The sequence below is a fragment of the Scyliorhinus canicula genome, chromosome 9 (assembly GCF_902713615.1).
Source record: "Scyliorhinus canicula chromosome 9, sScyCan1.1, whole genome shotgun sequence".
NCBI lineage: Eukaryota > Metazoa > Chordata > Chondrichthyes > Carcharhiniformes > Scyliorhinidae > Scyliorhinus > Scyliorhinus canicula.
Genome location: NC_052154.1, coordinates 45,894,725 through 45,911,404, shown reverse-complemented (window position 1 = coordinate 45,911,404; position 16,680 = coordinate 45,894,725). Strand labels below are relative to the sequence as shown.

At 41.3% G+C, this 16,680-nt stretch overlaps 1 protein-coding gene across 2 annotated transcripts in view; it reads left to right on the top strand.

Annotated features, from left to right (window-relative positions):
* The window catches only part of vps35 (VPS35 retromer complex component), a 67,530-nt gene that overhangs the window by 14,776 nt on the left and 36,074 nt on the right, over positions 1–16,680 (top strand). For both annotated transcript variants that reach the window (XM_038806634.1, XM_038806635.1), the window contains exons 3-7: positions 2,671–2,767; positions 6,157–6,280; positions 7,343–7,525; positions 13,190–13,403; positions 16,132–16,215. In XM_038806634.1, the coding sequence (XP_038662562.1) occupies positions 2,671–2,767; positions 6,157–6,280; positions 7,343–7,525; positions 13,190–13,403; positions 16,132–16,215 (702 nt within the window). The remainder of the gene's footprint in view (positions 1–2,670; positions 2,768–6,156; positions 6,281–7,342; positions 7,526–13,189; positions 13,404–16,131; positions 16,216–16,680) is intronic.

Genomic DNA, 16,680 nt, shown 5'->3' with positions numbered 1-16,680 from the left:
GCTGCATTCACCCCTTCACACACCTTCACATCGTATTCATTTACAAACTTGCCTTATTTCTTTCAATGGGACCTTTAAGCCTACCAGTTTTACGGCAGTCAGTGCCGTAAAAATGGGGTGAGTCTTCCTTCAATCTGCTCCATTTTCATTTTGCCACTGGAACCGGGGAAGCAATTTGTTTCTTGAGTCTCACCTAGCTTGAGTGGGAGGTCGGGGAAGGCAGGCGCTCTAGAATTTTAGTGCAGGTAAGTTGGTTCAGAGTGGTGATCTGCCGCTGATTGTCACATTGTGGAAGTTACGGACAAAAGTTTCAATTGATTGTGTATCCACAGTCTTTTGGGGAAGTGAGTTATAGACTCTTATTACCCGTTGTACTGAAAAGTACTTCCTCATCTCACTCCAAATTGACCTAATGCTAATTTGTAGTTTATGCTCTCTGATTCAGGTTCCTTCAGCAGAGGAAATAGTTTATCTCTCTATCTACGTAATATAATCTGTTATTTTAGAACATAGAACAGTACAGAACAGGCCCTTCGGCCCTCAATGTTGTGCCGAGCCATGATCACCCTACTCAAACCCACGTATCCACCCTATACCCGTAACCCAACAACCCCCCCTTAATCTTACTTTTATTAGGACACTACGGGCAATTTAGCATGGCCAATCCACCTAACCCGCACATCTTTGGACTGTGGGAGGAAACCGGAGCACCCGGAGGAAACCCACGCACACAGAGGGAGGCCGTGCAGACTCCACACAGACAGTGACCCAGCCAGGAATCGAACCTGGGACCCTGGAGCTGTGAAGCATTTATGCTAACCACCATGCTACCCTGCTGCCCCTATTTAAGCTTTTAAATAGCTTAATTTGATAACCCCTCAACCTTCTAAACTCGAGCAAACGTGAGCCAATTTTATGTAGCTTCTTTTATAATTTATTCCTTTAAGTCCTTGTATCATTATGGTTAACTACACTGTATTCCTTCCAAAATATATTTCCTGACACTTGATACTCAAAACTGAATGCAGTACCCCAGTAATTGGTAATTCTAGATCACTGGTGAAGGATTAACAACCCTTGACAAGCTTTATTGCATAAATAGAGTAGTTACAATTTTTTTTAATGATCTGGATTGCTTTAAATGTTCCTCTGATATTTTCTTGTTTTTCATTTATTCACTTTTTTTCTTGTTTCTCTTTGACTTTTTTTCATGGATATTAAGTTCCCTAATCTGAATGTGTCTGTACATTTACTAGTATATCGGGCTACTTTAGTTTTGATTCTTAGACTAATTTATTTCTTAATAACCTTGTGGAAATCAGACTTCAATTCTTTGCAGGATGTTTTAAAGATTGGGTATCTTTATTTTAAAAAATGTTTTTTTTAATTCTGGGGTAATACTACGTTACCAGAGTAAAATTTACTTTGTCATGGGGTGCAGCATGACTTCAACATTTGCAGTATAATATTTATAGATGTCACGTTCTTCTGGTTTACAAAATACTTTTTTTTGCCCTCTTTCCCTCATTTAAATAACTAGTATGTACCAAAGTATAATTCCTTCAGCACCAACGGTCCTCTGGTTATCTCGAGTGCCTATTAGTAATATTTGTTAATGTTGGCAGGCTGTCATTTGGGCGTCGTAGGCAAATGTCATACATCTCCAACAGGATTTGAACAGGGAAATAATTTTTTATTGCAGTTTCCCACCTTAGTTGGGCTACTTTAGCATTTATCCTGCACACAAGGGTTTAGAACCAGGTGCCTCCAATTTATAAAGTTAGTGCAACAGGGGATCCATTATTTTTTTTGGACATCGGGAATTTTTAACATATCGAACGTTGTTTTTCCTTGGAATTCGATGACAACGGTAGAGCAACATCAATCTTTCATCTTTTTAAACCTGTACTAGAACCATCCTGATAAAACTATTCTGGATAATTCTGAATTAGAGGATAAATCATTTTACTTCTAATGTACTTTACTTTTATTGCAACACAAGATATTAAATTAACATTCTTCAGAGTGAACTAACCTGATTGGCAATATGGGAAAAAAATTTAATCTAACGCCTGCTCAGGCATATCATTGGTATGTTCTCTCTGCATATAATGTGTAAGAAAAAATGACTGGGTTATGAGAACTCCAAAAATAATATTTCCTCTGCATTATATTAATTGTAGACGTGACTCATTACAAGATTCAGCTTTGACAAAGAGTCATCGGACTCGAAATGTTAGCTCTTTTCTCTCCCTACAGATGCTGCCAGACTTGCTGAGATTTTCTAGCATTTTCCCTTTCGTTTCAGATTCCAGCATCCGCAGTAATTTGCTTTTATACAAGATTCATTGTGGTTTCAATTGAGGTGTGCTGTCAATTATAGTGATTAGCATTGTGTTTAAAATTACTGAGGTTGTCAGGTGTACTGAAATTTTGAACTTGCATAGCCGAAGAAATTTTCATTGAACTTTAATATATTGGCGTATGGTTTTCAATTATGCGCAGTGTTTTAAAATCTTTTTCATTCTAAGGACAGGTAATAGCTATAGCAAAGCCCAGACATTGCCAGCTTGTTTATTCTAATGATAGAAAATATTTCTTGTTTTAAAAACCCATGATTAATTATTTGCTTAATTTCCAATAACTACTCTTTTATGTTTTGCAATTAAGGACAAGAATAAATTGATGGATGCACTAAAACATGCTTCGAATATGCTTGGTGAGCTGCGCACTTCCATGCTATCACCGAAGAGTTACTATGAGCTCTGTATCCTTTCAGTACTGTAACAAGTTGAGCAATATTTTGCAGCAGTAACGTTTTATATTTAGGTAGTTCCTTGAAAGTACCAAAACATCACTAGGCACTTCACAGAAATGTTATTAAGCAAAATTCGACACTGAGCCATAAAAGGTGATACTAGGGCAGATGGCCAAAAGCTTGTTCAAAGAGGTAGATTTTGAGGACATTGTAAAGAACGATAGAGAGATTTTTAGAAGTCCGAGAGGTTTAGGGAGGGAATTATATAACTTAGGCCCTAGGCAACTGAAGGCACAGCCACCAGTAGTGGAACAATTAAAATTGGGAATGTTCAAGAAACTGGATTAGATGAGCACAGATATTGGATGGAGGGCTGTGACAAAGGAGGAGATGACTGATTTTTAAAAAAAATATTTGTTCTTTGGGATGTGGGCGTTGCTGGCTGGGCATTTCTAATTGCCCTTGAGTGGCCTGCTTGGACATTTCAGTGGGGGGCAGTTAAGAGTCAACCACATCACTGTGTGGGTCTGGAGTCGCATGTAGGCCAGACTGGGTAAGGACAGCAAATTTCCTTCCTTGAAGGACATTAGGAGGGACCAGAATGTGTAGGGATGTGAAAACGGGGATGAGAATTTTAAAATCAACGCAACATATTACAAGATTGATAAATAATTTAGGTTACAAGGGTGATAGGTGAATGGGATTTGATGCGAGTAAGGACAGAGGCTGCAGTTTAGGATGATTTCAACTTTATGGAGGGTAGAATGTGGAAGGCCCATTAGGAGTGCATTAAAATAGTCATATCTAAAAGGAACAACACAAGGGTTTCAGTAGCAGATGAGCTGAGGTGGGGATTAAATTTGATGTTACGGGAGGTGGAAATAGACCACCTTAATGATGGCTCAGATTTGTATTCGGAAGCTATATCAGGGTCAGGTAAGACACCAAGGTCTGAAAACAGTGTTGTTTAGTTTCTAAATCAGTTGCTAGGAAGAGCCACCGAGTTTGGATTAAGGACCAAAGTTAATGGCTTCATTTATCCCACTATTTAATAGGAGAAAATTTCTGTCCTAAGACTGGATGTCTGATAAACAGTCCGATAATTTAGCAACAGAGGAATCTGGAGAAGTGATGGTGAGGTAGAGCTACATGTCATCAGCATACTTGTGAAAACTGGCACTGCTTTCAGATGGTATTGCTGAGGGGCAGTATGTGGATGTGGAATGAGAGGGGGCCAAGGTTAGATTCTCTGAACAATATGATGTGGGAGTAAGAAGAGAAGCAATTTCAAATAATACTTTAGCTGCAGGTAGTAGATGAAATAGAGCCAGGTGATTGCAGTCTCACCCAGCTGGATGCCAATGGCGAGGCATTGGAGGAAGGTGGTATGGTCGACTGTCAAAGGCTCAGAGGTTGAGGATGATGAGGAAGGTAGTTTACATTTTTCACAGTCACATAAAATATCGCTTTGTGACTCTAATGTGCTCTTTTGGTACTTTTGTGAAGTGGAAACATGATTGAGGATTCAAAAATGGGTATTCTGGGAAAGTTGAAAATGGATTTCGAGGCAACATGTTCAAGGTGTTTTGAGGGGAAAGGAAGGCTAGATTGAAGTGGTTGTTTACAAAGGGTGGAGTCGATGTTATCATTTTTTTTGAGCGGATTGACCAATTAAAGGAGGGGAGGGACAGACGGCACCTGAAGAGAGAGCTATTGATATGGGAAAACTTGAGGATCAAGAGTGGAAGTTGGGCGGTCAACAGTTTAGTCAAAATAGAGCTGAGTGAGCAGAGCTGGGTTTCATGTAAGGGATGAGCTTAGAGGACATGAGGGGGATGAGAGAGAAGGCTAGGGCAACTTTAGAGAAAGGGAGGGAAGTGGCAGAGGCAGATAATTGCATGATTTTGATCTTGATGACAAAGAAGTCCACATTGGAAGTGGGGATGGGGGAAGTTTAACATAATGGTTTTCAGTAAAGAATATAAGTTGGGGGCTAATTTTGCATTTCAGGATGATCCTGGAACATAATTAGTTTTAGCCGGGCCGTATAGTCCATTGTGTGGTCTTGCCAGACCTGATGATGATTGGCTGAACTGGTTGTCCAGCATTTTCTTTCGTGATTATATTCCTTGCGCTCAAGGGAGTGGAGTTGAAGACTGCACTGAGGAAATGGCTAGGGTGAGAGAGAGGGTGGGGTCTGGGGCATCAAAGGTGGAGGTGAGTCTGTGGTTGAGCATATCACTAGCTACAGATGGAGGGTCAAAAGCTAAATGGCTGGTATTTTGAAACTGCAATTCTAAGTGAATTACGGGATAGCTTTTCTGCAGTAACTCACCCGAGTCACATTGGAGCTTGGAAGGGGATATAAATAGAGAGTGATTGGAGAGTGATATGAGGAAGTGAGCTGCGATTGTTGATTGTTTAGTATCAATTTTAAGGTGTATAATTGAGGAACTTAGCAATAATTCTGAAAGTAGAGTATAATTGAGAGAAGGGGCATTTAACTATTGTAAAATTACAGGGCAGCACAATGATGCAGTGGTTAGCTCTGCTGCCGCCTCACAGTGCCGAGGATCAGGGTTCAATCCTGGCCCCGCGTCACTGTCCGTGTGGAGTTTGCAAATTGACCCTGTGTCTGCGTGGGTCTCACCCCCACAACCCAAAGGTATGCAGGGAAGGTGGATCGACCATGCTAAATTGCCCCTTAATTGAGGGGGAAAAAAGAATTGGGCACTTTAAATTTATTTTTAAAAAACTAATGTAAAATTAGTATTTATAACTACACTCTTGTAAATTTGATCCCTTTAGGTATACTTGGAATCTGAAAATGTTGGATATTTTGGGCTTTTGGTTGTAGTAAATTGGGGATACAATTTATGTTATTTTTATCAGGGATATGGATTATATGGTGAACAAATAAGTCGAATTGCATTCTCTATTGTAATGCTGTTGGAATTTTCTGGTCAATTCGTATCAAATGTATTTGGCATGGAATAAGTAGTTTGGATAAAGTAATGATTGCAAACCAGATAGATGTGACTGCTATTTGAAGAGTGACCGAGAGAATATGTAAACCAACGTCACTTTGCAGCATTGTTTAATTTCATGAAAATGAATTTGGCCATCCCTCATTAATGTGAATATTTCAGCTGTTGGCAATTTAAAAAAAATAGCACCCTGATCTCTTCCTGCACTGAAGAGCAGAGCTTCTCAGTGCAGGAAATGAAGGTAAGTGCAGCCGCGGCAGGGTCTTTTTTGCTGAGTTCCGAAAAAAGAACTGAATCCTGTTTAATAGCAGGTCTGTTCTCAACGCTGCAAGCACCAGGAAACAGTTTGGATTATAAAGTAAGGTCACTAAAAAAGTTTTATGTATATAGTGACCCTTAACTCGAAAATAGACATGGCCATTTCAGATGAATTACATTATTTGGAAGTTTATCTGACTGATGAGTTTGCCAAAGGGCGAAAGGTGGCTGACCTCTATGAGCTTGTTCAGTATGCTGGCAATATTATTCCAAGGCTGTAAGTATCCTCCATTCTACAAATAATGGGAAAGTGGACTGTATACTTCAGTGGTTCCCAACCTGTGGTTGGGTCCGCAAGAGTGCTGCAGGTGGTCCAAGGGGAAAAAACACAATTACATGTACCTCGTATGTATCATTATCGATGTTGCGTTACTATTCGTAATGTGATTTGCTTCGCAAACATAGTTTTGTAATACAATCCGCAATGTATTTGTGAGTGTGCATCATAAACTCTTAGAAATAGCTGCGTTTTTAATGCCTGTTAATATACAAGTTTAGGCTAAATAGCTCCGTTTTTAATGCCCTTTAATGTACGGGTTTGTGAAAAAAAAATGTTTAAAATGACTTTCGTATGTCGTGGCCCACAAAAAGCTTTTGATGTCGATCTATGGTCCACATAAAGGAATAGGTTGGGAACCGCTGGTATACCTCAAATGCAACAACATTTGTGCCATTCTGCAATCTTAAAACTGCATTGTGTTTTGGGAGATGGATTTAACCTAGTTTTAGTTGTTCCACCCATTTATATTCTGTAGTTAGTTGAAATTTCTGTTCTTGTATACAAGATTGAAAGGCAGTTCCTGCATGATTGCTTCTTGAGACTTGGTAGGAGTAGAACATTATTACTTGCAATTGACTATTTCAATGGAAAAGCAATGTTCTTCACTTGAGCACGTGGGTCTGATGAACTAAGTTGCCTTAAGCATCCATCTCCTTACCAGGTGTAATTTGTTTTTTGGTTTCTGGATTGCTAATAAGGTTCAGGGAGTCAATCTATTTAGTCTGTATTAAATTGTTTCCAGTGATTATAAATTGATTAAAATTAATCAAATGTTGAAAATCACTCGTGACAGATGTTCAGTTTGCATCAGCTGCTTATAAATTTTAAAATGTACTATTGCAATTTAGATCACTTCATTTATTTTTTTAAACTACAGATATTTGTAACATGTTGCATGCAAAACTTTAAAGAATCTTGGCCCCAAATTGCTGCAAGGTAGGTTGTTGAATTGTATTTGTAACTAAACTGAGTGTGTTTGTTTTTTCGTTAAATGTTCAGCTACTTGCTTATCACTGTTGGAGTTGTCTACATCAAGTCATTTTCTCAGTCCAGGAAGGATATTCTTAAGGATCTGGTGGAAATGTGTCGAGGGGTGCAGCATCCATTGCGAGGGCTCTTCCTCAGGAACTATCTGCTTCAATGTACGAGAAATATTTTGCCAGATGAAGGGGAGGAGACTGAGTAAGTCTTAATTGTTCTTAAGCATTAAAACAGCACAATCCATTGTGACTTGCAAATCAGTAAAATTATCATGACACAATAATTTATTGCTTAATGTTGTAGTCTAGTTGTGTTCCTGAAAAGTGCAACTTTAATTTTTAAAAAAGTTAAGCAACATTTGTAAAAGCTATAGGTTCTGTAGGACCTTTCCCGACGGAAACAAAATATCAAAATACTAAACCCTGTGAATTGAAATACTGTATATTCCTACATTTGTAAATAAATTTGAAAATAGAATAAATTTGAAAATATAAAATAATTATACTAACTCTTTTTCTACTTGACTCTTGCTCCACAACTGGCTTCTGCTCAGAGGGGAGAAGTCAGTGGGGGAGGATCAAGGAGGGAGACGAGGAGTGGAAGAGGCTGCTCCAAAAGAGCACATTCAGGGATATGTTGGCCTGGCGCAAAACTGAAATCTTTGCTAAATGCACATGTTGGCCCTATCATTACATAGAAAATGGGAGCTGGAGGAAGCATTTGGCCCTTCGAGCCTGCTCCACCATTCATTATGATCATGGCTGATCACTAAGTTCAATACCCCCATCCAGCCTCTTCGCTCCTTTGCGTGCGCTCTTTCTTCCCCCCCCCCCCCCAAACTATATTTCTTGATCCCGTTAACCCCAAGAGCTATATCTAATTCCTTCTTGAAATGACTCGACGTTTTGGCATCAACTACTATTTGTGGTAGTGAATTTCACAGATTCACCACTCTCTGGGTGAAGAAATATTTCCTCACCTCAGTCCTAAAAGGTTTTCCTCTTATTTTCAAACTATGACCCCTAGTTCTGGACTTCCCCCACCATTGGGAACATTCTTTCTGAATCTACCCTGTCTAATCCTGTCAGAATTTAAAAAAGTTTCTATAATCCCATTTCACTCTTCTAAACTCCAATGAATATAATCCTAACCAACTTTAGCCTCTCCTCATATGACAGTCCTGCCGTCCCAGGAATCAGCCTGGTAAACCTTTTGTTGTGCTCTATCCATAGCAAGAACATCCTTCCTCAGATAAGGACACCAAAACTGTACAGAATATTCCAGGTGTGGCCACACCAATGCCCTATATAATTACAGTAAAATATCCCTATTCCTATACTCAAATCATTTTCGCTATGCAGGCAAACATACCAATTGCCCTCTTTTCTGTGTGTTGTACCTGTGTGCATACTTTCAGCGACTATTGCACGAAGACACCAAGGTCTCGCTGAGTGTCCACCTCTCTCAATTCACATGCATTCAAATAATAATCTGCCTTCCTATTGTTGCTACCGAAGTGGATAACCTCACGTTTATCCACATCATACTGCACATGCCTGCCTACTCAGCCTGTCCAAATCCCGCCGAAGCATCTCTGCACCCTCCTCACAGCTCACCCTACCACCCAACTTTGTATCATTTTCAAATTTGGAGATAACACAATTAGTTCCCTCGTCCAAATCATTAATATTTTTTCTTTTTTTTAAATTTAGAGTCCCCAATTCTTTTTTTTCCCCCCAATTAAGGGGCAATTTAGCGTGGCCAATCCATCTAACCTGCACATCTTTGGGTTGTGGGGGTGAAACCCACACAGACATGGGGAGAATGTGCAAACTCCACACGAACAATGACCCAGGACCGAGATTCGAATGCGGGTCCTCAGCGCCGCAGTCCCAGTGCTATCCACTGTGCCGCATGCCGCCCCTCAACTCATTAATATATAATGTGAACAGTTGGATCTGAGCACAGATCCCTGCAATATCCCACTAGTCACTGCCTGCCAATTGGAAAAAGACCTAGTTATTCCAAGTTTTTTGCTTCCATCTGCTAGCCAGCTTTCTATCCATCTCAAGACACTACCTGCAATTTCACGCGCTTTAACTTTACACAATAATCTGCTATGTGAGACCATGTTGAAAGCTTTTTGAAAGTCTAAATAAACCACATCCACAGGTTCTACTTTACATCTTCAAATAATTCCAGTAGATTTGTCAAGCATGATTTCCCTTTTGTAAATCCATGCTGCCTTTGTCTGATTTATACCACTGCTTTTCAAATACTTTGCTATGAAATTCTAGTAGTAATTTCCCTACGACCGACGTGGGCTCACTGGTCTTATTTCCTTGTTTTCTTTCTACCTCCTTTTTGAAAAGCGGGGTTATATTAACTACCCTCCAATCTGGAGGAACCATTCCAGAGTCCAAAGAATTTTGGAAAATGACCACCAATGGACCTACTATTTCTATTGCCGCTTCCTTAAGTGCTCTGGGATGAAGATTATCAGGCCCTGGAGATTATCCACCTTCAATCCCATTATGTTCCCCAAAACCATTTCTCTACTAATACTAATTCCCTTCAGCTCCTCACTAAAACTTGTGTTACTCAGAACTTCCGGTATATTATTTGTGTCTTCCTTTGTGAAAACAGAATTAAAGTGCGATTTTAGTTCCTCAGCTATTTCTTTGTTCCCCGTTATGAATACCTCTATTAATTTTTCAGTCCTTTTCTCTTTACATACCTTTAGAAGCTGTTACAATCAGTTTTTATGTTTCCCGCTTGCTCTCCACTCTGAACCCCAAGTGAATGTTTGTGGGGCAGCACGGTGGCGCAAGTGGTTAGCACTGCAGCCTCACAGCGCCGAGGTGCCTGGTTTGATCCCGGCTCTGGGTCACTGTCCGTGTGGAGATTACACATTCTCCCCATGTTTGCATGGATTTTGCCCCCACAACCCAAAAATGTGCAGGGTAGTGGGATTGGCCACACTAAATTGGCCCTTAATTGGAAAATATGAATTGGGTACTCTAAATTATTTTTTTTTTAAAGTGAATGTTTGTGGATGTCTCTCAGAATCCTTCCAAATGATTGTCACGTGAGAGTTTCCGATCTCCACTACCAAAAACGCGCTTTAAAATCTTCTCTCATAATTATGCTTTCCTGTAATCATTTGCACTCTGAAATCTAAACCAGGTTTTACAAATGACTCTGGTAACCCAAGCATCCACACCACTTAATAGCAAATCCAGTCCATTATTTGACACTGCCCCCTTTTAGGTTTTCTTTGTCTTAACTGTTTTTACATCAATCCAGCCACGGATTTCAATCGTTATTTCAACTTGCGTTCCACAGGCTATAATATCTCTCAAAGCTGAAAATCATTTCAGCTATCTTTCTGGAATCTCATAGTCGCCTTCTCAGCTTGGTCTGTCTTTAATGAACGGTGCTCTGTTCTAGTGCCTTTAACTTCAGACTTCTAGGAAAGTTCTCTTCATTTCTCTACTTTCCTTAATTAATTGCTCTTCCATCTCTGCACTTGTTTCTTAACCATTGCTCAGGCAGCACGGTAGCACACGTGGTTAGCACTGTGGCTTCACAGCGCCAGGGTCCCAGGTTTGATTCCTTGCTGGGTCACTGTCTGTGTGGAGTCTGCACGTTCTCCCCGTGTCTGTCCGGTTTCCTCCCACAGTCCAAAGATGTGCAGGTTACGTGGATCGGCCATGCTAAATTGCCCTTGGTGTCCAAAAAGGTTGGGAGGGGTTATTGGGTTGTGGGTGTGTGGTGGAAGGTGAGGGCTTAAGTGGGTCGATGGGTCAAATGGCCTCCTGCACTCTATGTTCTATGGTATGACTTCTTGTAGCAAAGCTGAGAGAGTTTCTAGCCCAACTGTGGGAACTACTCTCACTACCCATTCCAACTGCAATCAAATGATCTAAACTAAAACTTAAAAGCTTCTCTGCCTTACAGTAATAATATGGTAGATGTAATATATTTGGGATTTTAAGAAAATACTGCTAAGACTTGTGACTAAGGTCATACCATGTGGAGTCAGTGGTTGGATCGTCGGAGTCAGTGGTGGAATGGTAGAATCAAAACCAAGCTAGCGGCAAAACCAAGTCTTCAAAGGTAGTTCCTCAGACTGGCAACAGTTGAGCAGCAGCGTTCCGTAGAGAGCAATGGTGATATGGCATTAGGTAACACAGTTATGGGCAGCACAGTAGCATTGTGGATAGCATAATTGCTTCACAGCTCCAGGGTCCCAGGTTCGATTCCGGCTTGGGTCACTGTCTGTGCGGAGTCTGCACATCCTCCCCGTGTGTGCGTGGGTTTCCTCCCACAGTCCAAAGATGTGCAGGTTAGGTGCATTGGCCATGATAAATTGCTCTTGGTGTCCAAAATTGCCCTTAGTGTCAGGTGGGTTGTGGGGATAGGGTGGAGGTGTTGACCTTGCGTTGGGTGCTCTTTCCAAGAGCTGGTGCAGACTCGATGGGCCGAATGGCCTCCTTCTGCACTGTAAATTCTATGTAACAGATCGCTTTTGACCTAACCGAATGGTGGAATCGATGTTGGGACTACGTAGAATAATTATTTTGAATTCAATTGGATGTACTATTTCCAAATTTACAGATGACACTAAACAGTGCAGTTAATACAAGAGAAAAATTAGACTAGATACTAGAAGACATTAATAAATTTGCAGAATGGATGTGTAATTGGCAATTTAATTTGAGGTGTTATGTTTTGGTAGGAATAATGAAGATCACATATTGCTTGGACGATAAGTGTCTGGATGTAGTAGAGGAGTGAAGGAACCATTGGATATGCATACAGATACACAAATCACTCAAAAGTAGTGACGCATGTTAAGAAGGCCATTTTACAGAACTTGCTACATAGGATATGGCCCATGGAAGAACTGATTTTGTTTGGAGGAAGATGTGAAACCAGATCCTGAATATTTTTAAAGGCTCCATTAACATTGGACTTTTCATTTTGTTTCTGTGGGTTGTTACATTTAGAATATTATGAATTGTCTTAGCTACTGAAGTGGAATTTGTCACAACTCTGTTCACATTTTGACAGTTCTCAGAACAAGTTGCTGGATGTGGATTGGCCTGAGGCTGCCTCAACGAGATGGAAAAACATTTTAGTTGGAGCATCAACCAGACAGAGAAAAGCCTCCAGGAAGAACTGCATAATTGTAATATTGAGTTAACATTGTGGCAGAGGCATGCTTGTCTGATAATGAGACTGCTTGCCAGAATACATGTGTCCAAGCTATAGGTTAGAAATAGAAGACAGTTACGAATAAATCCAATAGAGATCTCATGAGGAAACTTACTTGGCAAATAATAGTAACACATTCTTGCAATTAACAGATGAGGCAAACAGCCTCATTAAGAGGAAGTTAGATAAATGAATGGGTGAGGGAGAAATGAAAGGACAGTTAGATAAAGGAGGGTTGTGTGGAGAGTTACAGTCGGCTAAGACCAGTTTAGTTGAATGGTCTTTTTCTGTCCTGTTTGCTTGAAGTAATGCTGTATACTCCTACAACAATGATACTAATCTTGTACTCGATATACTTGGACTAATTGCCCCAAGAACAAAACAATTCAGTAAAAGCTGAATATTAATACAAAATGTACAAGAATGTTTTCTTAGGTTATTTGGAATTTATTTTTAAAAAATCTATTTTAACGAAAATTGCAGGAGAATACTCTTAATCACACCAATGTTTGTGGATGTCTCTCAGAATCCCTCCAAATGATTGTCACGTGAGAGTTTCCAATCTCCACTACCAAAAAGATTTTATGGTCCAAAATATATTCTGGTCTGATGCCTCACATCCTTCAACTCCCTTATGTTTTTCAGAGAAGTTGTAACTGGAGACATCAATGATTCCATGGACTTTGTGCTCCTGAACTTTGCAGAAATGAACAAACTCTGGGTACGAATGCAACACCAGGGTCACAGCAGAGACCGTGAAAAGCGGGAACGTGAACGTCAAGAACTGCGAATCCTCGTTGGTACAAACTTAGTTCGACTAAGTCAGTTGGAAGGGGTTAATGTAGAACGGTACAAGCAGGTAAGAATTGTGCTTCATGTTTCAAATACTCTTAATTTGATTTTAAAATCTACCCAAAGAAATACTAGTGATATAATTTGAGATTGTGAAACATTCAGTGTAAGCAAGGGTTCTGTGTTTTTTTTAATGCAGCCTTATAAAGAATCTGTCCTTTAATACTCAACATAATCGGCCTTGTTATCCAGAATGACCAGCTTAATAAGTATTCGGGTCTGAATTTGTACTTTAATTTTATTTCAAAGCCAGCACTCTCTGTACAGTCACAGAACAAAATGTGACTGGAAGGTTTACCAACACATTTGAATGCAAATGGAAAAAAATTGCTGTAATGTATGCCAACACTTGCACAATACTGGTAATGTAATGGTCAACTTACCTTTGCTGTACAGGTTCCTATGATGGATCACTGCATTAAAATACATTACATTACAAAGCAGCATCGAATACTGACACTTGAAAATGTCAAAACATTTTATATTTGCCTATCAGAATGTTACCGATGCTTCTGAAGACTTCCTCCATCGGTCTCAATCTCAAAGGAGGAATGTTTCTTGGTTTTCAAAACACAGAGTCTGGGAGGAAATACTGTTTTACATTGACTCTCACAAGAGGGACATTGATCATGGAAGAGGCGTGTGTGCATTTTGTACCCAATAATTTCCCAATCCACGAAAATGGTAGGCGTTGGGAAGGCCAGGAAAATAGTTTTGTTTTTGTAGGAAAGCTAAGTTTTGTGGGTTTTTTTTTTTAGCTGCTTCCCATGAAGAGACCAGAATCCACTCCATTGTCTCATTAATGGTGCTGGCTTTTTAAATGATAGTGCTTTGGCACTCGCATTTTCTTCTTTCTTCGTCTTCCAGCTCTGTTTTGTTGTCATTTTTGATGTCTTTTACCTCCCTCCGGGCCCTCGCCACGGCAGCACTCCCATCCCCACCCAAAAAACACTCCAGCAGCCCAGTGGAGACAGCCACCCTCCAATCCTGGAACCAACTGCGGCAGCAATTTGGCCTGACCAAAATGTCGGACAAGGCTCCCATCTGCAACAACCATAGGTTCACACCAGCACTGACTGACACCGCCTTCAAAAGGTGGAGGCAGGACGGGGGGACACTGACAGTCAGGGACCTATACACGGACGGCAGGATCGCAACACTGGACGAACTGACAGAGAAATTTCGGCTAGCCAGGGGGAACGAGCTACGGTATCTGCAGCTCAAAAACTTCTTACGAAAGGAGACTAGGACGTACCCACAACCGCCACGACAGACACTACTGGAAGACCTACTGGACGCAAGTATCCTAGATAAAGAGAACTGTAGCGACATGTATAACCGACTGGTAGAAAGGGCTGACACCGTACTGGACGCAACAAGAAAGAAATGGGAGGGTGACCTGGGGATTGAGATAGGGTGGGGACTCTGGAGCGAAGCACTGCATAGGGTCAACTCCACTGCCACGTGCGCAAGGCTCAGCCTGACGCAACTAAAAGTGGTACATAGAGCCCACTTAACAAGAAACCGTATGAGTAGGTTCTTCCCGGAGGTGGAGGACAGATGTGAACGGTGCCAAAGAGGCCCGGCCAACCACGCCCACATGTTCTGGTCTTGCCCCAGACTTGTGGAGTACTGGACAGCCTTCTTCGAGGCTATGTCCAAAGTGGTGGGGGTGAGGGTGGAGCCATGCCCGATAGTGGCGGTCTTCGGGGTCTCCGACCAGCCAGATCTATTCCTGGGGAGGAGAGCGGACGCCCTTGCCATTGCCTCCCTGATCGCCCGCCATAGAATCCTGTTTGGCTGGTGGTCAGCATTACAACCCAGAGCTGCAGACTGGCTGTCCGACCTGTCGGAATCGCTCCAAATGGAGAAAATGAAATTCGCCATCCGATGGTCAGACGCCGGCTTCCACAGAACGTGGGATCCATTCATGCAACTGTTCCGGGACCTGTTTGTGGCCAACGAACAAGAGGAAGAATAGCCGGGTGGCCAAGAATCAGGGGAAAATGGACGGGAATTGGGGGAAGGTAGCCGGGGGGGGGGGGGGGGGGGGGGGGAAAGAGAGAAGAGGGCTACGGGTTTGTTATGGGGGTTTGTTCTCATGGTTTTATGCTTATTTCTTTTTCTTGTTAATTTATTGTTTCTGTATTGGACGGGAGGGGTTACTGTTTTTCTCTGTTGTGATAACATTTGTTGTTGAAAACTTGAATAAAATTTATTTCAAAAAATTTTTTTTTGATATCTTTTAAATTGCAGTATGCTACTTGATCTGGGGAAGCAATTTGAGAAATGTCAAGTGAACTTTAATTACAGCTGATGTACAGTTGAAATTGGAAATGTGGGAAAAGCAATTGGCTCATTAGAGCAGTGATCTTATTTCAATATTTAAAATTATGGCACATTACTATCTTTATACTTCTCTAAAATGTCCTGATGACTTGTATAAGAAAATATGGTAGCTGTTTTGCATTGTGAGATCCCACAAAAAACGCATTAAACAGTGTTTGGTGGTAATTGAGAGAGCAATATTATCCAGAACGCTGGAACAATTTCCAGACCTACCGGAACAGACGGACTCTCATTTAACATTTCATCCACCTCTCGCAATGCAGCACTTCCTTGTCAGCCTAGATTATGGCCTGAGAAGTCTGCAATTAGGTTCAAGCTCACAATTTTTGCCCAGGGAATGCTCCCAACTGACTTTTTTTTTGTTTTTCCAATCTTTTTCCCTCTAGATTGTATTAACTGGAATATTGGAGCAGGTTGTAAACTGCAGGGATGGCTTGGCTCAAGAGTATCTCATGGAATGTATCATTCAGGTAATGTTCTAATTTTTTTGGTCTGTACATATTTGTTTTGCAAATAATAAATTGACTTTTTTTGGAGTAAAGAAGCAAGATTATTAATATTTCCCTCTTCCTCCCTTCCCCTCCACCAGCTGAGAATTGTGCTAATGCCATATTTATTAGGAGAAGCAATATTTCATTGGAAATAAATTGCTTGTGTTGGATACCATGGGCGCAATTCTCCCATCGGAAGAGTAGCATTGCGCCCAAGTCCTGACGCCGGAGTGAAAACCGGAGTGTTTCACTCTGGCGTCGGAGGCAGCTCCCAGCCCCCTATTCTCCCACCCCCGGGGGGCTAGGAGCGGCGCCGCGTCATTTATGCGCGCCGGGCCTTGGCGCCGCATAAATGACGTCACCCGCGCATGCGCAGATTGGCCGGCGCCAACCCGCGCATGCACGGTTGCCGTCCTCCCCGCGGGCGCCCCGCAAGAAGATGTC